This window comes from Rhinoraja longicauda, chromosome 18 (assembly GCF_053455715.1).
Source record: "Rhinoraja longicauda isolate Sanriku21f chromosome 18, sRhiLon1.1, whole genome shotgun sequence".
NCBI classification, from domain to species: domain Eukaryota; kingdom Metazoa; phylum Chordata; class Chondrichthyes; order Rajiformes; family Arhynchobatidae; genus Rhinoraja; species Rhinoraja longicauda.
The window spans coordinates 16,037,845-16,064,538 of record NC_135970.1 but is presented as its reverse complement, the minus strand read 5'-3'; the positions used below and the strand labels follow the sequence as shown (position 1 = coordinate 16,064,538).

The window sequence follows — 26,694 nt, the reverse complement described above, 5'->3', positions numbered from 1 at the left end:
AGAAGTTGAGAAACTTAACTGAAAATTGATGTTTAATTTATGACCCCCAAACTTACTTGATAAAATAAAATTTCCTGCTGTGTTCTTTGATATGTAATTCGCCATTAAATTGGCCTGACTATCCCAGCTGCACACATTCGTACATGAGGAATAGAAAGACATGGCTATAATTACTTGTGCGACAATCTTTGTGATTATCAGAAACTTTAAAGGAAATGTTTAAATGAGTTTGGGTATTGTGAACTTCACAGACCGAGATGAATGCTCATATGATAGTGGAAGGGTCTGCCAACAAGCATGCATCAATACAGTGGGAAGCTTCCTTTGTTCCTGTGAGGATGGATATTCACTCGCTGCCGACAACTTTTCTTGTGTAGGTATGTTACAAGATAGGGCTTTCGAATGAAGCGATGTGGTGCTATTCATTCCCTGCTGAGATGCACGCAGCTTAATTAAATCAAATCCATATGTTAAAATAACTCCGTACATTAGACGTACTGTGCCAGGCACCAACATTTAAATTCAGATACTTGTGTCACACAAAGAAGCACATTCAAGATTAACAAGAGAGATCTCACAAGGTAAAAACAAAGCAAGTAGTTATGTAACTGACATTTGGGGGGGGAAAAAAATTAAAAACATTAAATATTTTAAATCGCATAGTTATCAGAAAAATCACAGTTCAAGAAGGTGGCTCGCCATGACTTGTCATAGGCAATCCAGAATGGGCACAAATGCTGACACCCACACTCTGGTTATAAACGAAAGGCAGTGAATGAACTTGCAGCTTATAGTAACCGCTAAAATTCTTTCCTTGAATGTATCACATTCCTCCAAGGATTGTATGTATTTGATATTTTTGCTTAAAGCTTTGTACTATTAGCTGAAGCTGAAAATTCCATGATGCAAGGGAGGGAAAGAAGAATATATTAAAGGTGACAGGAATTGACTAAACTACATGCTGCAGATTTTGTTCCTTTTCTTTACTAATAGGATTGTAAATTGGATGGGTTGTAAAGCAAATATCCTACCCAAATCTGCTATTTTCAAAGTCCAGGGTAGCTGGCCTTTTATAGGCTTTTTTTATTGAAGTGACATTTGCGGAAATATGGGGTATGCTCTTATTCATGGGTTGCCCAAGTCAGAAATAAATGATGTATGGGGTGGGTGGGACATGTTGCGGAGGGGTCAGAGGTTGGATGGCTGAACACCTCATTTTGGATGATTAAATGTTAACGTATTGTGGAATTGGTATTTATTATTATTTCAAAAATACAATTACATTGCATCTTGTTACGTTGTGACCATCATATTATGTCACATCTGAAAAACTGCTTAAATGTAGACTCTATCATATACAAAAAAAAATGACAACCAATTGCTTGGTGTTGATTATTGTACCTTATCATTGATTTTAGACATAGATGAGTGTGAAGCATTTGAAGACGCACTCTGTGAGCACAAGTGCATTAATACAATAGGCAGTTTCCAGTGTTCTTGCCCCCTTGGTTATGAGATGTTCGCTGATGGACAGATGTGTATAGGTATGTGACTTTTCTTATTTTCTAATTACTTGGCACAAAATTAATGCTGCAATACTATTTTATAAAATAATCGAAAAATGACCACCTCCTTAGCCTCCGGTCATATTGTTGTGCATTATTTGAATATTGTGCATCACATTATTGCAGAGACAAAGTGCATGGAGCAAAGTCTTTCCTCTGCAATTTTCAACTTATATTCTCAATGCCAGAATAGTAGCTAACAGGCTCAGTTTAATCTGGTGGGAGGTAGGCTGGCAAAACTATATTTGTATCACAAGAAGTGATAGAAAGATCTTTGGCGGTCAGTCAGCACCTAAAGCACCTCATATTTTGTGTGTAATTGGGTTTCTGGAATATTAAATTATCTTTCTTTTCAGATTCAAATAAAGCTGGCTTCCTTTTTCAGCATTTTCTGCCTTTTATTAGGTACAGAGAGCTGAGATGATGAACAAAGCCATCTTTGTGATTCACTTTCCAAATCATCTTCAGGCATCAAGATCACCATTCACATGAGCAAATTAACATGCTATGAATGCTGTGTGCACCACTACACATTTTGATACAACAAAAAATGCTCAATATTGCATTGCTGATTTTTCCCCTCAAAATCTGTCAGTGGATTTTCCTGATGTCTGATATAGGATTCTTTTTTTTTTTTAAGGTGTCACAAAAAGCTGGAGTAACTCAGTGGGTCAGGCAGCATCTCAGGAGAGAAGGAATGGGTGAGGTTTTGGGTCGAGACCCTTCTTCAGACTGATGTCAGGGGAGGGGGCGGGACAAAGAAAGGATGTCATTGGAGACAGGAAGACAGTGGGAGAACTGGGAAGGGGGAGGGGAAAGAGAGGGACAGAGGAGCTATCTAAAATCTGATTCAATAGATTAACATTTATTTTTGGAATTCTGTTCAGGAAATTTGTGCTGTCATTAATTGCATCTGCATTTCATGCTGCTTGTCTGAATTTGTAGAACCTCAATAGACACAGCCGTTGAGCTTCGAATCCAATATGTGGTTCATCATCGGCAGCAAATACTTCCAAGTCCATAATATTATCCTAAAATGACACGAATCTCCCACTGTGAAGGTCAGAGTAGCCAATTATTTTTGTGTGGCTGCTTGATCAATTTCAACCTTCTAAAAACTGAGAACTAAGGTGGAGAGCACAGTTTGATGTTTGTAAAATTGTATGAGCCTCCTGATAATGGCCTATTTGGGTCATAGTTTAAAAAACAGAAGTCAGCTGCTATGTTAGATTGTCAACAAGCCAATGTGAGTTCAAATGAAGAAAACTAGTTTTGACAACATAATGCACATTCATTTCAATTTAAGTAATAGTTTTGGCCTGAAAATGAAACTTAAAATAAATTGGTGCAGGAAGGCTTCTGTGCCTCCTGTACCAAGTACTTTGGTGCCAGTAACTTAAATTATTGAATAGTGCTGAAAACCAGCTTCAGTAAAGTCAGATATTTCCAGCCAATGTTACTCTGAAAGATGTTTCATTGTGTATTTTTCTTAGCCTTTGCATCTCCGCTTTGACAGCTCTGAATGATTGAAATTAATGCATGCATCTGTGAGAAGCTGTGTGAACATAGAATCAAGAACATCAAATATACAGATAGGGAACAGACCCTTCAGCCCTCAGTGTTTGTGCGGAACATGATGCCAAGATAAACTAATTTCACACCTGCACATGATCCCTACCCCTCCATTCCCTGCATATCCATGTGCCTACCTAATAGTCTTTTGAAAGCCACTATATATCTGCCTCTACCACCACCCCTGGCACCATGTTCCAGATCCCTGCCACCCTCTGTTCATAAATCGAGCCTTGCACATCTTCTTTAAACTTTTCCCCTCTCACTTCAAAGCTATGTCATCTAGTCTTTGGTATTTCTACGCTGGGGAAATAGGGTCAGACTGTCTACCCTAACAAAGCCTCTCATAATTTTATATTTCTCTATCAGGTCTCTCCTCTACCTCTGGTGTTCCAGAGAAAACAGTCCAAGTTTCCACCTTTCACCCTATCAGCCATCGCATACAAACACAATCCTCTGACATTTTTCTCACCTCCGACGGGATCCCACCACTAGTCACATCCTCCCATTTCCACCCATTTCCACGTTCCGCAGGGACCGTTCCCTCCGCAACTCCTTGGTTAACTCATCCTTCCCCCCAAATCCACCCCCTCCCCAGGAACCGTCCCCTGCAACCACAGGAGATGCAACACCTGTCCCTATACCTCCACCCTCGACTGTCCAGGGACCCGATAGCCCTTTCAGGTTAGGCAGTGGTTCACTTGCACCTCCAACCTCATCGACTGTATCCGTTGTTTTAGGTGCGGACTCTTGTATATCGGCGAGACCAAACGTAGACTTGGCGATCGTTTTGCTGAAAACCTTCGCTCACTCCACCTTGGCCTACATGATCTCCTGGTTACCAAACACTTTAACTCCCCTTCCCATTTTCATGCTGACCAATGGGTCACCTCCATTGTCAGAGTGAGGCCAAACGCAAATTGAAGGAACAACACCTCATATTTTGCTTGGGCAGCTTACAACCCAGTGGTATGAATTTGATTTCTCTAACTTCAAGTAACCCTTACATCACCTCTCTCTCCATCTGTCCCCCACTCTAGTCGTCGTGCTAGTTTCATTGTTGTCCAGTTGAGTTTCATTGTCTGTAACTTGTTATCACCTAGCCCAAGCCAACAATGGATCATCGTGGGCTCCACATTTCCATGATCATTGTTACTTTTTTGCATATCTCTCACTCATTTGTTCTATATTTCTCTATATCACAGTCCATATCTCTCGTTTCTCTTTCCCTTGACTCTCAGTGTGAAGAAGGGTCACATCTATTCCTTCTCTCCAGATTTGCTGCCTGACCTGCTGAGTTACTCCAGCTTTTTGTGTCTGTCCAAGTTTATACAACCTCTCCTTGTATCTAATATCCACCTAACCCAGGCAGCATTCTGGTAAACCTATTCTGCGCCCTCTACAAAACCTCCACATCCTTCCTGTTATGGGGTGACCAAAACTGCATGCAATATTGTAAATGCAACCTATCCAAAGTCTAACAGAGCTGCATCATGACTCATACTCAACCCCGACTTATGAAGTCAAGCATTCCATTTGGTTTCTTTACCTTGCTAGCTACTTGTGTTGCCACTTTCAGGAAGCTATGGACTTGGACCCTAAGATCGACTTGTATATCAATACTTTTAAAGGTCTTGCCATTAACTCTATACATTCCCCTTACATTCCTGAGGCCATAATACTTGACAGTGCTTTGTAAGATCATCATGCTCTTCACAAATTATTTCTGAAAGTGGCAGTTAAGTACCAGAATTCAAGGTTCACTATTTTTATGTTGAAAGTCACATGAGAATAAAATGATTCAGAAAATATTTTCCAACTTACAGAGCAGTGTTTAATTTGAAGAGAGAGCTGTCTCAATAGATGAGTGAATGTTAGGTCAAGTGGGTCGGATATTATGTTTCGGAGCATTATAGCACACCCATTAACAGCTTTGACTGTCTTTTATTGACAGATGTGAATGAATGTGAGAAAAGTAATTGCTCCCACCACTGTGCGAATACTCTGGGCAGCTTCCAGTGCTTATGCCCACATGGATATACTCTGCACACTAATGGCCACAATTGTCAAGGTCTGTTTCCTTTTGCTTGCGCAGGTTGCAGGGGGTGGGGTGTTGATTGAGTTCTTGTTGGTTGGTTATATTCTGCAACTGCACTTCTGATCTAGAGAAAACTCAGGATGTCAGAGAGAAGATTTAGTGGAAAGAGGTCATGATGGGAACCTTTGAGTTATGTGGAGATTATTCTCCTTAGAGCAGGGAAAAAATTAAATGAATGTTTAATAGATGGCAATTTGAAGGCATAACTACAAATGTTATGGCTGTCTTTGTTATTTCTGATTTACTGTATTTACTGTATCAAGGACTGTATTTTGGCTTTACTGTGTCAGGGACTGTATTTTGTCGTGTGACAGCTAAGGTGACCATGATTATACCTGGCAACATTCTGTAACATGCTGACAATTGCCATCTGGCCCTTATCCAATAGAAATTATAAAATGATGCAGATGAAAGGGAGAAAGTCTGACGGTCCAGAAGGAAACTTGCTGGTAGATGCGTTGAGAAATTACACTTAAAAGCAAAATATTCTGGAAAATGGGCAAAAAATGAGTGAGCAAAGAAAAAATTTAAATACAATAACTTGCAAAAGCAAGTGTTGACTACAACGATAAATGAAATCAGAGAACGCAAATTAAATGTGTCTCTTAGGTATATATAAAAATCATCCCACAGCTCTGCTGAGCAGTATTGCGTGCACAATATTACATCACAATGTAACCTCCAATTATGAGAGTTACATAAGCACATTCAAGAGTATGGATTGTATTCATTTTAATACATCAATGTAAATAAAATGATCATCTTGGTTTCAAGATAACAATGAATGTGCTGCTCCTGGAAATGGCGATTGTGTTCACAACTGTGTCAACACAGCTGGAAGTTACTACTGCACCTGTCATCCAGGCTATCGGATCCACTTTGACAGGCATTCCTGCATCCGTAAGTCATTCCCTTGTTATTGCAATTCTTACAGTAAGTTTATACTCTAAGATTTCCATTAAATAGAATTGGTGAAAAGTAGTTGACGTAAACTGATATCTGAATGCATCTTGATTCCTCAATCATCAGAAATATCTTTGTGAATCTACCGCTCTCAAATAATTATGGTATATCTGATAATTTTTCTGCTTTTTATCGTCTACCAAAACACTACTGGCCACGGTTTTCTCCTATTTTTCTCTTATAACACTTAACCAACACTTTAATTGATTTTGAAGAATTATGTTCAAATAACTTTAACTTTTCGCATTTATCCTGCTTTGAGGGTAAGATATTTACTCTATTGTATGTTTTAGTTTTTTGCTATAGTTTTAATTTTAGTTCATTTTTTTACCCTCATATCTTTCTGTTTTAAGTAACAGTCTTGAATCTATACTATGCATTGCTCTTAGAATGTTAAAAACTTGGCCACTCTTCTTCTGCAGTGAAAATGTTTAGTTTTATGAGTTGCTTCTCAGCTCTTGTAAACCTAATTATCTTAGTTGTATTTCTGTGTACTTTCTCCAACAATTCAATGTATTTTGAAGGTCGAGGCCAAAACTCTACACAATCGCCAAATATAGCCTTCCAAGTAAAGCAAAGTCAATTTTGACTTGCGGTTAAAAAGTAATGAGACGCCATTTTACATGATCTATATCTTATAATTGCAGGCTTAGAGATGTCAATAATTTCACCCAGTTTCTTCCATTTCCATTTCTTCTAATAGATATAGCTTCATTATGCACATATGTTTTCTGTTTCCTGTTCCATTTGGCATTACGTTCTGAGGCTCTGCTACATTTGCAATCCCATCTGCTTTGCCTTAGTCCAATTGCCATTAATCCCATGAGTCCTTTTAAAAATAAAAATTGCTTGGGGAAAGCTTTTAGTATCTTCTGGAAACAACACTAAATTCTGTCCACTGGGCATCCCTCATGTAATAATTATTTAAATAAAGTCTTGTTCTATTTACTTGCTGCTTTGAGGAATTCCAGTGGATTTTTGAATTTGTTTCCCAATTCTGAATCCACCCTGATTGTTTCTTCTTGTTTTTGTGATCCTCACAAAGGCAACAACAGCATTCATATATTTTTTCATTACACTCTATCGGTCCCGAATGTTTTTGTCTTTCACTTGTTTTTATACTGGGGCAATACAAGTGAATGGGGTAATAAATGTTCTCCAATTCCCAAGTGAACCTACAATGTTTGTGGGATTTCTGAGTCACAAAATTGAATCAAAGATCAAGATAGATTAGTTCAACCTGTTCTGCACCTGGTCTGCCAGTGCTTAATGAGATAAGTTTTAGGAATGTTTACTCTGCACATCATGCATGTAAAGGTCTTATTTTGTATACTAATCTCCCCGTACTCAGTTTCATTTACAGCTGACCGTGTCTGCCAATCTTGCCAAAGTGAATGTTCCACTGGATTTAGCCTCCTACCTAATGGAGTTGACTGTACAGGTGAGGATTGCAGGCTCTTTGATGCTGGTTTTCAGGTATAAATTCTGAATTGGTTGTGATTGTCTTACCATTAATCAGTTTATTTTGCTCGCAAACCAAGCCTTACTCAGTTTTTGTCAAGTATTAAGGTTAGGTGCGCTTTGGAAAGCTCCAACGTACTGTCCCGTGATCTATGTCTGAGTTGCAATGTTATAAACTCTTTATTTCACTTATAATTCACATATATTGCACATTGCCACATTGAGATCAGACAATATTTTTCAAGAAAACAAGGGAATAATAGACTTCAGTTCAAACAGTTTAATTCCACCATTTTTTCTGCCCCGTGCGGAAGTTTAATGGCAAGCTGTAACCATTCTGAAAATTCTTTTTATTTTAATAAGTTGACAGATAATTCCTGGTAAATATTTTTGAATAGGAATATCACAGAGTTTTGTAGGACTATATTTCCCACATGATTTTGTTTCTATTGTTTGGGTCTTCAGCTCTTTACATAGTACCATCAGTCACTGTCAGGAAGCACACACAGGCATTTTAGGAAGTCAACCATAACAAATAGAGAAAAATATTGTCCTAGTATGTTTGGAGGCAAATTTTCAAACTTGTGTGATAACAATTTTAATTCATTTCATTTCAATGCAACTTGTGTTTTTGGGTCTGAATTCTCCTCCTAATATATGTGAATGCTAAAACTGTGTTAATTTCGAATTCCTCTTTTCCCTTCTGATCACGCATTGTATATTTTTCAGTGGTTCCAGTGCTCTTATCAATAATTTCCTGTTTGTCAAGAGACTTTGCAGCATTTTTTTCTTAACGGCATCTTATTTTGTTTAATCCATTTATTTCTAAATCATATTTGTTGATATTTTGCTAATTTTTTTAACCATATCATTTTGTGAAAAAAATTGGTTGTGTGCCTGACAATTGGCCTTGACATTGGCACCTAAGGATGCCTATCATTCCTGTCCCACTTTGAGATATAATTTGCCACCTTTAACTCTGCACCAGAAAGTTGTTTAATAATACTAAAGAATTTGGAATGAAAGGTACTTGTTTTTAAGAAATAGCCAGGTTACCTTCCACTATGGTTTATTCTGCCTAGATATTCCTGTCTCTGTGCAAAGTCATAGAAACATAGAAACATGGAAAATAGGTGCAGGAGTAGGCCATTCGGCCCCTCGAGCCAGCACCGTCATTCAATATGATCATGGCTCTTCGTCCAAAATCAGTACCCCATTCCGGCTTTTTCCCCATATCTCTTGATTTCCTTAGTCCTAAGTGCTAAAACTAACGTTCTCTTGAAAATATCCAATGAATTGGCCTCCACTGCCGTCTGTGGCAGAGAATTCCACAGATTCACAACTCTCTGGGTCAAAATGTTTTTCCTCACCTCAGTCATAAATGGCTTACTCCTTATTCTTCAACTGTGACTCCTGGTTCTGGACTCCCCCATCGGGAACATTTTTCCTGCATCTACCTTGTCTAATCTTCTAAGAATTTTATATGTTTCTATAAGATCCCCTCTCATCCTTCTAAATTCCAGCGAATACAAGCCCTGTCGACCCTTTCTTTCATCATTCGTCAGTCCCGCCATCCTGGGAATTAACCTGGTGAACCTACGCTGCACTCCCTCAATAGCAATAATGTCCTTCCTCAAATTAGAAGACCAAAATTGCACACAATACTCCTGGTGTGCTCTCACCAGGGCCCTGTACTATTGCAGTAGTCTTCTTAGCAAGCTGAGTACCTCAAAATGGGGAGCAAATTCTAAAACCATTCGATCAACAGCTCTGGTTCTCTGCTTCTCCACTGCCGAGTATGCCTGCGCAGTGTGGGAGCGCTCAGCCCATGCAAGGAAGATTGATCCTGTGCTAAACACAAGCTGTCACTGCATCAGTGGATGCATGAAACCAACCAAGACTGACAACATCTACCTACTCTCTGGCATTGCACCTCCTGGAATCAGAAGAGCTGTTGCCAGTCAAAAAGAACGCCTCAGACAATGAGGATGAAAGACACCCCCTATATGACCACCCTTTGCTACCCCAGGTTTGAAATCACGCAGAAGTTACCTCTCTTCTGTCCATCCCCTGGACTGCAGTGCATTGTCCAGAAGGCTCAAACTCTGGGAAGAGAGACTAGAAAAATCTCCGGAAGACATTCACATGGCAATCGATCCCTCTGAGAAACTCCCACCAGGTCAAGACCAACCATGGATATCCTGGTGCAGTCTCAACAGACTGTGGACTGGCATGGGGAGATGCAAATCGAACATGCTGAAGTGGGGCTATACTGAAGATGCAGCAGACTGCTAGAGCGGACAGGGCCTCCAGACTATGGAACATCTCCTGAGCTGTGACAGTTGTGTGATGACACGAATAATTAAAAAACAGGGCCCTGTACTACTGCAGTAGGACCTCCTTGCTCCTAAACTCAAATCCTCTCGCAATGAAGGCCAACATGCCATTAGCTTTCTGCACTGCCTGCTATACCTACATGCTTACTTTCAGTGACTGATGTACAAGCACACCCAGGTCTCGTTGCACCTCCCCTTCTCCTAATCTGACACCATTCAGATAATAATCTGCCTTCCTGTTTATGCCACCAAAGTGGATAACCTCACATTTATCTACATTATACTGCATCTGCCATGCTTCTGCCCACTCACCCAACCTATCCAAGTCACCCTGCAGCCTCATAGCATCCTCCTTGCAGCTCACACAGCCACCCAACTTTGTGCCATCCACAAACTTAGAGATGTTGCATTTGATTCCCTCGTCTAAATCGTTAAAAATATATTGTAAACAACTGGTGTCCCAGCACCGAGCCTTGCGGCACCCCACTATCACTGCCTGCCATTCTGAAAAAAAACCCGTTAATTCCTACTCTTTGCTTCCTGTCTGCCAACCAGTTTTCTATCCATGTCAATACCCTACCCAAAATACCATGTGCTCTAATTTTCACACTAATCTCTTGTGTTTTGGACCTTGTCATAGGCTTTTTGAACGTCCAGATAAACAACATCCACTGGCTCTCCCTTATCCATTGTTACATCCTCAAAAAATTCCAAAATGTTATTCAAGCATGATTTTCCCTTCATAAATCCATGCTGACTTTGACTGATCCCGTCACTGCTTTCCAAAGGCATATAACATCTTTAATAATTGACTGAAGCATCTTCCCCACTACCCTTCGATGTAAGGCTAACTGTGCAAGATACATCTTCTGGATGCACTGGGACGCATCCTCAGTGATGTGACCTGGAGTCATCGGGTGTTTCGGGTCTCACAACATCAGGCACCCTCGCCCAGGCGACCCAGCTGGGGTTGATCAGGCCCCGACTTGTCCCAGCAGCAACCGCCCACTGATCAGTCCTCTTAATCCAAACCCATCTATCTAGTGGCTTTCTCTGCGGCTTCGCTTGTGGATTGAATGGCCCTCTTCTTTGCCTGCCCTGTAATGCCCAATTGGTTGAGGACTTTGCAGAGTGAGCGTCCTGCAAAGCCTCTACAGCCCCCCTCTATGGGTTTATAGCATGTCTTCCAGCCTCTGTCCCGGCACATCTCCACCAGTCCCTGGTACTTTGCGCGTGTCCTCTCATTTGCTTCTTCCATACGCTCTTCCCAGGGCACTGTCAGCTACAGAATGATCAGCTGTTTTGTCACTTCGGAGGTGATGATCATGGAGTGATGTTGCGGTGATGTGCTGCGGAAATTTCAGCTGTTTGCCCAGATCGACCTGCAGCTGCCAGTCAGTGGCCGTGTAGAGGAGGCCCACCCTTGTTTTTGGTTGTGGTCGAGGCTTCTCTTCAGCTTTGACAAAAGTGATTGATTTCTTTGGGGCGTGGTGGTGTTTGCTGTTATTGATGGCAGTGGAAATGCTCTCCGCAACCACCTTGACCATCTGGTCATGGCGCCACCGATAGCGACCTTCCCCAAGGGACTTTGGGCAGCTGCTGAGGAGGTGTTCTAATGATTCCTTTCCAGTGCAAAGTGGGCAGGAAGGTGTCACGCTCATGCCCCAGACGTAGAGGTTTGCTGGGCAGACCATCTGGCCCTGGGGATTTATCTGCCTTCAGTCCCAACAGTTTACCGAACACCATTTTCTGACTAATGTGGATTCCCTTCAGTTCCTCCCTCCCACAAGATCCTCGGTCCCCTAATATTTCCGGGAGATTATTTATGTCTTCCTTTGTGAAGACAGAACCAAAGTACTCGTTTAACTGTTCTGCCATTTCTCTGTTTCCCATTATAAATTCACCTGCCTCTGATTGCAAGGGACCTACATTCGTCTTCACTAATCTTTTCCTTTTTACAGGTCTGAAGAAGGGTCTCGACCCGAAACGTCACCCATTCCCTCTCTCCTAGATGCTGCCTGACCTGCTGAGTTACTCCAGCATTTTGTGATACCGTTTCCTTTTTACACATCTATAGAAACTTTTACAGTCAGTTTTTGTATATCCCACAAGCTTTCTTTCATGCTCTATTTTCCTCATTGACAAAATAAAATGTGAGAATTTTATTTTTCATTTCAGATTATATTGTTAGAAATTTCATCTGTACTATTAATTTCCTTGTTTTATGGCCTGTTTTATTTATGCTTCACATTATACCAAGAAAATAACCATTTTTATCTCACTTATGTATTCACTCTCAATGGATATTGATGTAATTCTAGCTTTAATAAATCCCATACTACTTAGGAGCAAAGAGGTCCTTCTGCAGTTGTACAGGGCCCTAGTGAGACCACACCTGGAGTACTGTGTGCAGTTTTGGTCTCCAAATTTGAGGAAGGATATTCTTGCTATTGAGCGCGTGCAGCGTAGGTTTACTAGGTTAATTCCCGGAATGGCGGGACTGTCATATGTTGAAAGACTGGAGCGACTAGGTTTGTATACACTGGAATTTAGAAGGATGAGAGGGGATCTTATCGAAACGTATAAGATTATTAAGGGATTAGACATGTTAGAGGCAGGAAACATGTTCCCAATGTTGGGGGAGTCCAGAACCAGGGGCCACAGTTTAAGAATAAGGGGTAGGCCATTTAGAACAGAGATGAGGAAAAACTTTTTTAGTCAGAGAGTTGTGAATCTGTGGAATTCTCTGCCTCAGAGGGCAGTGGAGGCCAATTCTCTGAATACATTCAAGAGAGAGCTAGATAGAGCTCTTAAGGATAGCAGAGTGAGGGGGTATGGGGAGAAAGCAGGAACGGGTTACTGATTGAGAATGATCAGCCATGATCACATTGAATGGTGGTGCTGGCTCGAAGGGCCGAATGGCCTACTCCTGCACCTATTGTCAATTGTCTATTGTTAGCTAGATCTTGCCCAGAAATTCAACTAGGAATTAATGGATCAAATATTCTTCATTTGTTCAATGCTTTACGTTCCAGTGTGTTTGCACCCTATAGTGTATTGATAAACACAATGATCAGTGCCACAATGTCCACTATATCTGCTTTTTAGGAGTGTGAAATTAGTTCTAATGTTTATGTACAGCAACATTATATCTTCTGGAAAAAATGGGTAACAATAAGTTCAGAGGGAATGACCAGATGAAATAAATTAGCATCATTATAAAATAAATGGATTGGAGAAATTTATGGTACTAAAAAGCAACACATTTGTAGGATATGTATAGACTTCATTTTCAGGTGTTGAAAGACACTATTGTCTGAAAGTAAATTGGATTTGGAGGTCTAGTACATTTAATCCAAATAACAATAGAAACGAAAGCGACTGAAGGTTTTGGATGTCTGGCCTAATGTGGATAGAAACATTACATTAATTGCCTCGTTATTAATCATAACTTTGGTTTAAAAGAATTGATCTAACCTTTGATCTTTGGTTTATTTCTGAAGTATGGTTTTGCAATGTCTGGCTATAATATTTTAGGTAAAATTGATATGATATTTTATTAGAGATTACATTGTGAGACATTCCTTATTAAGGCGTTAAATGTAGTTGCAGGTAATATTTGTTAAGCCAATGTTGGTATTAACTATCTCTAGTATTGGAATAGCCTTACATCATAACGTAAACCAAAGTATACACAACGTATCTTGGCAACTACAGGAATTTATGAATGCACATGTAGAGATTTAAATATGCATGAGTAAATGAGACCATTTCACTTCAAAAACTTTGCCTGCGATTTATGGAGCTACATTCATTATATATTGTGTTTCATTTCCTTTGTGCTATGTTTATTCTATGAATTACATCTGTTTCCTATTTGTTGGGTTTGGGTAGCGTTGGCGGTGCTTATGTTTACTTATGCACATGGTTGGGATCTTAGATTTGCTAACGCAGCTCCTGCATGGGAGTACCGTGATTTTGTTTGCCCCAACATGACGTCAGTACTTATTTGCCTTCAAGCCTGAAATGTGTTTACTTTTGAAAGTGCCTGCATATGAATGTTTCTGGATGGGGATAGGAGACCTTGCCCATGTCTGGGTTGGTCAGATCGTAGTTCATTGTAAGCACTGCAGATAATCTGTTCCAAAGAGTTTCACTTTCAAGTCTTTAGTTAAAGAATGAGTTGTGAAATATTATGACAATTTACTGTCTTGTGGAAACGTAGCACATGATGCATGCTTGATCACCCTATTTGAAGATTAACGAGTCAGCATTTTTAATAAGAGTGTCAGATCGATTCTTGACCAGAGAGAAAGAGCACCTGATCAGGCACACATGCTAGCTGCTTTTAAAATGGGCTGCACTTTACTGCCATGGAAAGTTTGGGAGGAGCACACAACAGGTTTGGGAGGGGATGGTGCACGCTTTGCTTGAAAGCATATTCCAAACTAATTGGGGGGAAAAATTAAATGGTTGCAACCTTTTAGGCCAAACATATTGTTCCAATGCTACGATATTCTGAGATATTCTGTTCACTTTAAATAATGGCACGGCAAGTAATGGAAACCAGAAATCAATTCCAGCCCTTAGCATCAATACAAATGAAAATGGCTTAACTTAATATTATGTAAATATAGATTGCTGATTTTTTTTCATTTGAAATCCTCAGCAAGTTTTTTTTCTCATTGAGGAAAATTCATCCAAATGAAATCCCTACTTATAAAGTGGACAGCGGGTTTAAATTTGATTTTCTTTACCGATATCCTATAAATGTTCACTTTAACAGTCTGGTTCACTTTAATGGGATTGCACCCATGTGGCTGAAATGTGTATGGGAGCCAAAACAGACAAGAAAAATCACATTAGACCAACTGAGACAAAGGTTGTCCTCCGTGGAGGATTGCTCTAGCAAAGTTTTCCTCTGCAGTTTGTTTAATTGCAAATGAAGCATGGTGCCTGTGTATCCAATCTTGACTGCCTTTCACTGAACAGTTGCTTTACCTTGTAGATGGACCCTCTGGTGCAGACATTAGAACAGTTTATGAATTAACAGATAAGCAATTCCCTCACTGAAGACGCTGCTTGATTGAAATGTTGCAAGGCTTAGCTTATGCTCGAGAAAAGTTTGAGGGTAAATATTTGTAAAGTTCCAGTCACAGACAAAGTCTCACTCAAAGGAGCCACATATTAGTGGTCCTATTTATATTATTCTCAGAATTTCTGCCATGAAAATAAATCACTGGAAGATGAGGAATGCTTCAAATTGCATGTGTTGATCTTTTTGGACCACAGCACTACTGAGTAGATTTTCATGTCAGAGCTTCACAGCACTTGCCTGTCATTTCTACTCGTGCCAATGCTTTAAAACATAGTCTGGCTGAAATTTTCCAAGAGAGAATGTAACTGTTACATGCTATTGTTTGCCTCCATGCCAAGATTTGAGACAATTTATTTGATTGGCTACTGCAAAATAATTCACATCATTGAAGCTGGACAGGATAAATATTCCAGTTCAGGCTGCCGGTCTTCAGTTCCACTGAGAATGCAACAATTTATCTGGTTGCCTGAGGCTGCAGTAATCTGTGTATATTGTTTTATTTCCTTGGAAATGCATCGTGAGATGGTGCACCAAAGAATCTGTCTGGATGCAAATTTTGTTCCAAGAATCTGTAAAATGCAACTTTCTGAGGAAGATTAGTAATACTTTTTGGATAGCTTTTGAATCCCTCACCATATTAAATAGATCAGGTAATATCCATTGGAGAACAAGGTGCTTGATATTATCTATTACTATATTTTTAACTTCTGCCCCTTCTCATCTCAAACTTGCTACTGCCCAGTTGGTTAAGACTGCCCTCACCTGCTTTTACTCCTACACACCCAGTTACAGTTATAGATCTATTTCCAATGGATTTGTACTCACCACTGAGCTGCCACCTCTAGAGTCTCAAACTTGCATCTTTTTGTCTCTCTTTTCTCTATCTATATTCAGTGTGTGCAGAATGAGACCATTCTATTCAAAGTGTCTGTGTTAGCATTTTCAAAAGTAAAATACTTGGTTTTAAAATATTTATTCCCCTGGTCTTTCCTCACATTGCTGAAGTTTTTTTATCCCTCAATGTATTTGTCCAGTTCTCGTATGAAGGCACGTATCTATTTTATCTGATTCTACCAGCCCATCAAGCAGCACACTCACCCATGTTGCCTCTGGCTTTTCTGCTAATCTTCTTAAATCTTAACCACTTGATTATCAACTTCCACTCATAGAATTGAAATAAAAAAACATGATGTCTCGGTTACTGCCATACAACCTAGAGATAATTTACAGAATGAATGTTATTTTTTTGCTGATATTCTTCCACACAACACGTAAATGAAATTTCTAGTTGATACCATCCAAAGCTCCATATGTATATTGTCAATACGCACCTTTAAAGACTACATGGTCATAGGAAAAATATGCAAATTCCACATAGTTAGCCTGAGATCAGGATCGAACCTGGGTTTCTGGCGCAGTGAGACAGCGGTTCTACCAGCTGTGCTATTGTTCTGCCCCCTTTGCAGCTGGCCGTTGTCTTCCCACAAGTTTCCATCACCAACATCATCTCCCTTGATTCCCTTAATATCTGAAAAATCTCCCAGCCTCTTAATAATATTGAATGACTAAATCTCTACAGCCCTCTCGCACAGAGAGTTTTAAAAATTCACTACATGCTTGGTGAAAAAATATCCTCTTATCCAGCTGTCTTGAATAGCTGACTCCTTTTGTGATTGTGATCCTGTGGTTCCAGACACCCTGGATACAAGCAACTTTAGTTCCACTCCAGACTTGATTATTTCAACTCTGACCAAGTCACATTTTCTTCCTTCCATAAAAACCTTGGTCAAAGCCTGAAAGCTTGTATCCCAATTCTCAATTAGATCCATTCATGCCTAACTTTATAGAGAAGGGACTTGGATTTTCATCCTTTTTGTATTCAAATCCCACCAAGGCTCCACTACATATCACATCACCAATCTCCCACTCACTTGTAGATCTCTACCGCCTTACTTATGGCTCCCCCTCCCATCCCTCCCTTCCTTCTCTCTGGCCCTCCCCACCCCTCTCCACTCATTCCACTTTCTCCTTTTAGGCTGCTCCTTAAAAACCTTTGTAACCAATCCTAGCATCTTTGGATGTTCGGTCACTCTACATCTCCATCTCTCACCAGGAAGGTCTTAAAGCCCTTCGTTTCATCTTCGACCGCAGAATTTGGTCCATCTACTAACACTCTCCTCCACCAAGCAGATCTGGTCCTTACTCTTAACAACTTCTTCAACTCTCCCCACTTCCTCCAAATCCAAGGCATAGCTATGGGCACTCGCATGGGCCCCAGCTATGCCTGCCTCTTTGTAGGGTGCGTTGAACAATCCCTGTTCCAGGCGTACATTCTATAGAGATGATACTTTTTGCCAATCTGTGGGCAACCTTGTAACTTATCTTAAACAATCATTAACAATCGGATAAGTTCATACTTTTATTATGGAATCCATAGATGTGTTCTACTTACTGATGTTTAGACAGAATAGTAAACTCAGTGATGATAAAAATCACTCCAAAGTTTTATTAATGAAGGTGTGAAGTGAGTATGCCACAACTCTAGATATGAATCTCTAACAGAAAGTGATTCACTGTGGATAGTTTGTGTCTGCTTCTGATCAGCCATGCATAATTACCATGGTGATGAGACCAGCACAGTGTGTGCTTTATGTTTTATTGGTTTTATTTCATGCAGTTTTTTAAATTTTACTGCCAAGTTCAATGGGAGGGAGAATTGACTACGGGCTGGAATTTTATTAGAGAACATTTAGAGAGCTTTAATGCATTTGGCACAGATCTTACAGATTCAGGCTTAATTTTTTTTGGACACAGACAAAAAATTTAAAGTGGCTGATGAGATGTTAATAGACTACTTACAGTTTGCATGTTATAAGCAAAGCTTTATTCTTTACATATTCACTGACATTTTTTGATTCATGCCATGAGATGGTTTTACCAGTGCTTCAGTGCCGCACACTGTTTTTTTATATGTTAGCATCACAGCCAAGATTGTTATGTTAATTTATAAAATAGTTCTAGCACTGGACTTGTGGGAGGTACCGCAGAAAGCTGAGGAGATGAAACAAAGTAAAGCTGTCAGGTTGCCAGCAGGTACCAACCATTGTGATCCAGCATCTCTCTCTTCTTTCAGGAGCTTTTTGATTGTTGTTCTCTCATTTGCATCAGTGCAAATCTGTATTTAGTTTTATCTTGTTGTTTTACTTCTCTTGAATTGTCTAATTAGATCTTTTCTGATGTGGGATCTCTGCTTTAAAAAAATGTCATTCCAGTTGCAAAGCCTTAACCTCAAAGTGATGTTTTATTATTCTTCTCTATTGGTGGTCTGTTTGTTTATAATTTTTGAGTGGTAAGAATACAAAAAAGATTTGAGGGCTTTACTGGATTTTGAAGGTTTGGGTTATAAGGTTAGGCTGGATCTTTTTTCCCTGATGTGTGGAGGTTCTGGGGTGGCCTTATAGAGGCGCCAGCAATGGCTGCCTTGTCAACAGTCTGTCTGTCCTTTCCTTCTTTGTGTTTTAATAGTATGTGTTAAATGTATGTTTTAGTATTCTTTAGCTTGTTTTGGGTGAGGAGGGGGGTGGGGGAAACTTTTTTTAAACTCTTCCTCGATGGAATTGCGATTTTTTTCCGTATCTCCATCCGCACTGCGGCCTGACATCGAGGAGTTGGCGGTCTTTGCTGGAGACTGACCATTGAGAGCTCCACCGTGGTCGCCTGCGGACTTACAGCGTGGAGCTGACGATTCTTTTGCCAGCGGTCGACCTCGGAGCTCCAACCACGGGAGCTTTGCGGGCTTTAACATCACAGAGCTCGCGGTCTCTGGTCAGAGACCGACTTCGGGAACTCCAAGCTACGGGAGTTTCGACTGCCCTGACGCGGGAGTTTCGACCGCCCTGACGCGGGAGTTTCGACCGCCCTGACGCGGGAGTTTCGACCGCCCCGACGCAGGAGTTTCGACCTCCCCGACACGGGAGTTTCAATTGCTTCGACGCGGGAGTTTCAATTGCCTCGACGTGGGAGTTTCGACCGCTGGTTGCGGGAGCTTCGATCACCCCGATGGATGGTCCGACTGCCCCGACCACAGGAGAATAAAGAGGAAGAAGATTGGCCTTTTTTGCCTTCCATCACAGTGAGGAATGTGGGGAATCCGCTGTGGTGGATGTTTATGTTGACTTTATGTAGTTGTGTGTCTTGTTCCTTTTGTTTCGTACGGCTGTATGGTAATTCGCATATCACTGTACCTTAATTGGTACATGTGACAATAAAAGACCTTTGAGACGTTTGAAAATCATGAGGTGCTTAGATAGGTGAATAGCCATAGTCTTTTCCCAATGGTCTAAAACTTGAGGACATAGGTTTAAGGTGAGAGGGGAACCAATTTAAAGGGAAATTCTTGTACATAGAGGGCAGTGTTTACATGGGACATGCTACCTGAAGAAGAGATGGCACAATAGCGACATTTAAAAGACATTTAAACAGGTATGGATAGGAAAGCTGTGGAGGGAATTGGGCCAGGCACATGAAAATGGGACTAGCTTAATTCGGGCAACTTGGCCAGAACAAGTTGTGTGAAGGGGTTTATTTCTAGGATGTTTAGCGCTGTGACTCCATTTCCTTAATTAAGAATACATAGTATTGGGAGCCATATTCCACAAGTTGCACAAGAATTTGCTTGAGCTTTGGATCTCTGTGCAGTTACAGCATTGCCTTATGTATATTCAATGGTGCTAAGAGAGTCCTATGCTTGAAAAAATTGTTCAAAGTTATTTGTGTAAAGTCTTAAGCTGGCTCAGAGCTGAGATGTTTTTTGGCAACTATTTGAAACTCTGATCTGTTCAAATTACTTTGGATGTCTGCATACAAAATACTTCACATCCTAGAGTTCCATAAATTTTCGCAATCCAATATTTTAAAAAACTTTTTGAATAGACTCTGTCATGGATTATTGTCGCAGCTATTGTCATTTTGAAAGGATCACACTGAAATGATAACTCTCCACAGTCACTGACCGACCATTCAAGTGTTTCCTGCACTTCATATCTTAATTTCAAATTTCATGCAATGTTGGCAGTATTTTTTGTTGTGAGTCTGAGTGGTGCTGATGCCTCACTAGTGATGAATTATGTAGCATTGTTTCCTGATTCACGCTTTCAACTATTTTGAGGATGAAGCCAAAGGCTTTGAGCACCAAAGGCTTTGAGCACCAAAGGCTTTGAGCATACAGCTCATGTGTTGGATAAATTTACAATAAATTGCAAGAATGCAATGAGCTTCCGACTGCTCACTAATTCTTCTTCTCTTCCTCTATGCCTGAAAATATTGTGCTAAAATGTGAGTTGAGTTTATTCAGGTTGCTGAAGATTAATGAATTGAGTTTCGCTAGATGTGGATCATTTTGCCTTCTCAGATATTGACGAGTGTCTGTCCAATCCATGCTCTCATCATTGCCATAACACTGAGGGAAGTTTCTATTGTACCTGTCCGGATGGCTTTCACTTAAATGTGAACAACACCTGTACAGGTAAGTACAGAGAGAATGTACAGACAGCCATCGGGCAACATTCCATTGTATTCCAGGTGAAATATGACAAGAATTCAGGTAGCAGTATAAGGAGTGAAAACAAAGTGCTAAGCTAATCTTCTGAAACCTGAGGTTATTCGGCTGCCTTAAATCTGTTGAGGAATGTTAGTTGTATTTGTGAAATTTTCATCTAGTGCTGCTAGAATGGAATCCTATGCATATCAGCCATTCTCCATTATCTTAGCATATTTAAATCACAAAGCTGTATGTAGGTGGTGGCTAAAACAATATTAGTGGGGAGAGAGTTAAAGTTTTGTGTTAGTCATCTATCGCCAGAACTGAGGAAGGTGGGGATGAAGCAGTTTTTGAGATGCTAAGGTTGGAAGGAAAAATATGAGGTCTATGAAACGAATTACATTTATTTACATCCCAGGAACAGCATTGGTCAGGTACTTCCCCAGAAGCTTCAGTATGAGGGTGGACAGTGGGAAGAACAGGGACCAACGTGAATTGCATTCAAACCCTTCTGTCAGTGTGCCAATTTTCTCCTCAAACATCTGATTCTGCAAATTCCTAATGCCACGCCTAAGCTAAACATGCAATACATAAGACCCAGTGATGTGCAGATACTTTACCATTGTTCAAAAGTGATAAGCTTTTGAAGATTTTTTTTGCCCTAGACAACAAATGAGGGCTTTGGTTCATTCAGTTGCTTTTAATGCAGGCCATAGAATTTTCAGACCAATTCAATTCTTTATGGAGATCCTTCTGAGAATTCTTATCAGGCAAGAGGACGAGAAGCAGTGATGGATGAGGAAGCAAACAGAACTCCAGATGCAGGACGAATACGGTGGTGTTGAACGCACCGTAGCCTAAAGATAGAGGATAAATATTTCCTCAGTTTCATAAAGCTTGTCCCCTGCATCATGACATTTGACACAACCAATGTCATTCTTTGTTGCAGTAAATATTACTACAAACATTGACTTTCCCTCCTTCCGTTTCATTTGGCAAGTTCTGTGTTGTAAATAGGAACATGAAGTCATACAGCGTGAAAACAGGCCATTTGACCCAATTTGCCCAAGCTGACCACCATGCTCCATCTACACTTGTCCCACTTGCCTGCATTTGACCCATATCCCTCTAAGCCTATCCTACGTATCTATTTCTCTAATGATCTTATATACATCTACAAGATCACCCCTCATCCTCTCCCTAAATTTCAGGCCCTCGAATCCTTGCAACATCCTCTTAAATCTTTTGTGCACCTTTTGTGCACCTTTTCCTGCTTGACAACATCTTTCCTATAACAGGGTGACCAAAACTGAACACAATCCTCTAAGTGTGGTCTAACCAATATCTCTACAACTGTAACATGATTTCCCAACCTTTATGCCCAATGCCTAATTTCCCAACCTTTGTGCCCAAAATAAACTGTTGGACTGTATTTTAGTGTTCCCTCGGATGTTCCTATGTAGAATGAGCTGTAATTAGTTGAGAGAAAGATAAATGGTCTTTAGCAATGAATGCTTAGACCCAATTTTATAATGCTATTAGGACAATGGATGTTTATATTGCTAACCAATTTCATGAGCTTCTACCTCTGCAGTTTTGTTGTTCTTCCACCCAGAAATTGTGCCAACTAACAATCCTTCTTCCATTGGCATTTTCTGAAGATTGAACAGACACATTCAGTTTAATTGGAGGTATTCTGCCCTGTGGATATATCCATACTGAATTGTAATGTGTTATTTTACAGAACCCCCACTTGCCCCAGTTCCAGTAATGGAATCTCTCAAGCAACCTTTCCCAGCTGCTATTCTGGGCACTCCCTGGATACCACCAACATCCTGCTGGTTTAATGAAAGCTTGCATCAGGATGGCAGCACCTGGACAGTGTCTGACTGTGTTGAGTGCACCTGTGAGGTAAGAGGCTCTAAACATTTATTTGATTCCCTGGAGGAGGGTGGAGTGGAGCGATTCAGCTTAAGATGACCCGTGACTCTTCGATTCCTAAGGATAGACAGTTGGCAGAGGCCATTTAAATACAGGTTGACCTCTCTCAAGTTGAGAGAGTTGCCCTCTCTCAGGTGAGCACTATTAATATTCCCACCCTTGCTTTTCTCTTCCGTTGGCTATCACTAACCCCAGGAGATTCCTGCTGCCTTTTCAAGACGGGATATGGGACTGCCCAAGTTCATTCTTTGGAGAAATCAGAAATCTCTCCCACTGCCAGTCTGTAGTCTTTCACCTGCCTTACTGTAGATATTGGACTAAGTCAAGGGCTGGCAAAGACACAGAGTTTACCAACTCTGGAGTAATGTGGAAGAGCATTTTGATTATTTTTGTATGCTTATGATATACCTTGACATCCATTTATTGTGGAAATGTTAATTCGAAGCAGATTTTGCTTTTGTGGAAGTTTCGGTGTTGGCTCAGGAAGAATCAAAAAGTGTTGGACTCTTAGCAAATGAATAATTGGTATGAAGTTTAAAAGAATTGTGGTCGAATTACATTTTCATGATCCACTCAGGCCAAAACGAGGCTGAATAGTTTTTCTGTTCTTCCTCACACTGCCATTTCGATGATCACCTTTGTGAAGGCTGGAGTGCAGCTGCCAAGAATCACAGCAGCCAAGAATCCGCCGGGAATCCTGGCCACTGCGCAGCTTTCTGTAGTCCTGGTGAAACAGCTGAAGTTCCCACTGCACATCGCCACGACTGCCCTGAGGCCGGACATCCTCCTGGTCTCAGAGGCGACCAAAAGCATTGTCTTGTTGGAAGTGACAGTGCCGTGGGAGGACCGTCTGGTGGAGGCCCACAAGAGAAAGAAGACCAAGTACGAAGAGCTGGTACGAAGACTGCCGTAAGCAGGGCTGGAAGACAAGGTGTATGCCCATCGTTGGCTGTAGAGGTTTAGCAGGGCAATCGCTCTACAAGGTCTTGAGTGCACTGGGCATCACCGGAATGGAGAGGAGAAGAGCCATCAGGAACCCACAGAGGCAGCGGAGAAAGCCTTGAGATGGCTCTGGATCAGGAGAGGAGGTCCATGGGGTGGAGCGAATGCCACCTGAACACAAGTCGTGGTCTGATTAACCACGGTTGGGTCGCCCTGGCGAGGGTGTCTGAGGTTGAAAGACCCGAGACACCCAATGACCCCAGGTTACATCACTGATGATGTGTTCAGGAGCATCAAGAGATGTATTTATCAATCTCAGCTCATCAAAATAATGGGATTTCAAGGTATATATGATCTGCACAAACAAGATGAGTAGCAATAGTGTGGACAATTAATTTGTGACGTGTGTAAGGGATAGTTTTCCACATTATTTATTTGAGGAAACTGCAAGGGAATAGGTATTTTTGATCTTGCATGTGAAATGAAAAAGGGTTAATTAATATGGATGCAAATAACTGCATTTGCTGGCTTTCAAAAAAAGACACAAAGTGCTGGAGTAATTCAGCAGGTCAGCCAGCATTATTTACTTTTTCTAATTATTATATTCCAATTACTGTTTCTCTGCTGACCTACTGCAAAAGGGAGCTAATCCTGGGCTGGAATGTGGGGTTTACCATTGCACAGTTGTTAATTTCTTTGCTACACCCCACACCACTCCTCCACTGCCCATATTTCCTGATTCAACATTTCAGCAGCAAGCTTGTTCATTTCCTCTTCTGAAAGCAAACATAAAAGAAATAAGCTTCTATATTGCTGGAAGCCATTTGGCCTTTTTATCTCCCACTTTTGGGGTTTAAAGTTCATAGTTTTCAATTCCCTGTTTACTCCCCAAACAAATTCCTTTTGAGGACTAAGTGTAGATAAAAATTATGGACTGGAAACTTGGATCTAAGGCGCCTTGCTTATTTTTGGTGAGTCGATATTGTGCTTTTTATCTTGCAGTGATGAATTGATTGGAATGAAATTGTACATCATTATCTAAAGTATATATAGTATTAGTACACCCAATAACAAACAACACGTTACTTTATAATTAATAAGCTGGAGTTGTATGTGCAGAAAGTAGTGGGATATATCAGAAGTGTTATTCTCAATGCCTTAGAACGTACCGTATGTAATATGTGTACAGATTGCGAGACATGAATGTCGAGCATTGTGGGCTCTTGTCCTGCCCTCAGGCAGAAAGCATGGCTGTTTCTTGAAAATGGATCTGCATAATAGTTGAAACTGGCACAACTGCAGAGGGAGACACATTCTTGCCTCTCAAATTGATATCCACTGAGGGAGCAAGTAGACTAGAAAGCAGAATCGCTCTGTCTCCCACATTAGAATTTGTGATTCTGGCCAAGAAAGGAAGGAAATCCAACCTGCAGTTACCTGCATCTTAAACACTTCATTCATCTAAATTAAGCACATTTTATCGTGTTCTTAGTATGGGATATTTCGGCTAAATTGAGAAGAAAAACATTTTATGGTGTGTTAACTTCCTTGGATTAAATTGTGTGATTAAATTGATGATCACTGGATATTTGCTCCACTGGATATTTGTCCAGTGGAGATCTAGAGAGTGGCCAAAATGACACTGCCATGTACTTGATTTATTGCCATTGTGTGCACTGTCTTTGCTTTTCAAATGCTCAGACAATTAAGGAAATATGCACAATGTGTGTTCCCTGAGATTATAGCTACATGGTGAAAGGGAACCCAGCATAGGTCTTTCTTCTTCATCTGATATTCCTCCTGCCATATTTGAACACACATTCCAGGATTGTAGTTCAGTGCAATACAGGGCTGCTGAAGGTACTGTTCTTTGAATAAGATATTAAAACAAGCCCAATGAAGAACATAAGAAATCACAAAGCACTACTTCAAAGAAAAGAAGAATTTTCCTTGATATTCTGACCAATATTTTCATGTCCATTAATCCCACTAATACAGATTATCTGGTTGTTATTTCATTGCTCATTGTGAACTTTCATTAGAAAAATTGCTACTGTCCTTATCTGCCTGAATAAAATTTAGGACATAAACGATGACGGTGTAAATACTTTCCCTGTCTTGTTCTCTTCTTGTTCTTTCCCTTGAGTGTGCCGTGCCAGTGGAAAAGAGTTATGTTTTCTCTTCTCCCTGTTTACCTCCGCTAGTTGGGATCAGTCGTATGTACCACGTGCCCTTCACTACCTTGTACCAAGACGGAGCTGCTGCCAGGGGTCTGCTGTCCTGTTTGCAAGTGTAAGTGAATTCATACACTGTCTAATGTAAGATGAAAGATTAATGTTTCGATTAATGCAAGAGTTCATCGTCAATCTTTTCCCAACCCTTCCTCTTGATATCACTGAGCCTCATTCAGACATTTTCCCTGACATAATGTCCCTTTCTACTTACAACTGGAGTTGGGGAGATTCATGTCCGTCATCAGCCTTGGGTCGGTTCTTTCCTGTAGCTGGGTTTAAAAAATACTAGCGGATTTAAATTAATGAATGGAATTGTTGGCTGATTTTCTTATCATTCTTCTGCCTGATTTTATAATCCCCCAATTTACTTGAGTGAATCAGTGTGTCTGAATGCAGGCCCAGGCAGCTTTCCTATCTTTCAACATGTACACTTCCTAAGCCGCTGGAAAGTGTCTGGATCATGAATTTAAACAATTTTAACTCATTTTTCCTCCTGAGTTCCGAGGCCAATCAACATGCCCATGTGAATGCTTATTTCCCTCCTCGTCCAGGCTCACCTGGATGGACGTTGTGAAGACTAGAAGTTTGTTTACATGGATTTCTCAAATGTGTTTAAGGGGTTCCTTGTGTTGGGAGATCCCATCTCAATTTTCTGTATTTTTTTTTACCCTTGAAATTGAGTGCTGACAGCTTCTGCTTGTATTCCCTGTTGACAGGAAGATATAATTAGGGAACTCTGTTAGTAATTTATTTTTTAAGGGAACCATTTTTTGCAAAGCTCTCCACCACACTTGAACTGATGTAATCCTTGTTCATGGCATTTCTCCATGATACTTGATTGTTTTTTCATCCAGTGGACCAAAGTCTTTGGCTTGGATGGGCTCTGACCATTAGCATTCCCCAAAATATTCGGCATCTTTGGGAATTCTGGGAGAAAATAGTTCA

The 26,694-nt window shown here is 40.6% G+C and overlaps 1 protein-coding gene across 1 annotated transcript in view; it reads left to right on the top strand.

Annotated features, from left to right (window-relative positions):
- LOC144602075 (kielin/chordin-like protein) overlaps nt 1-26,694 on the top strand; it is a 193,886-nt gene that overhangs the window by 108,927 nt on the left and 58,265 nt on the right. The window contains exons 12-19 of the mRNA XM_078414768.1: nt 252-377; nt 1,419-1,544; nt 5,092-5,208; nt 6,010-6,135; nt 7,562-7,639; nt 20,504-20,617; nt 22,377-22,543; nt 25,720-25,807. Of these exons, the coding sequence (XP_078270894.1) occupies nt 252-377; nt 1,419-1,544; nt 5,092-5,208; nt 6,010-6,135; nt 7,562-7,639; nt 20,504-20,617; nt 22,377-22,543; nt 25,720-25,807 (942 nt within the window). The remainder of the gene's footprint in view (nt 1-251; nt 378-1,418; nt 1,545-5,091; nt 5,209-6,009; nt 6,136-7,561; nt 7,640-20,503; nt 20,618-22,376; nt 22,544-25,719; nt 25,808-26,694) is intronic.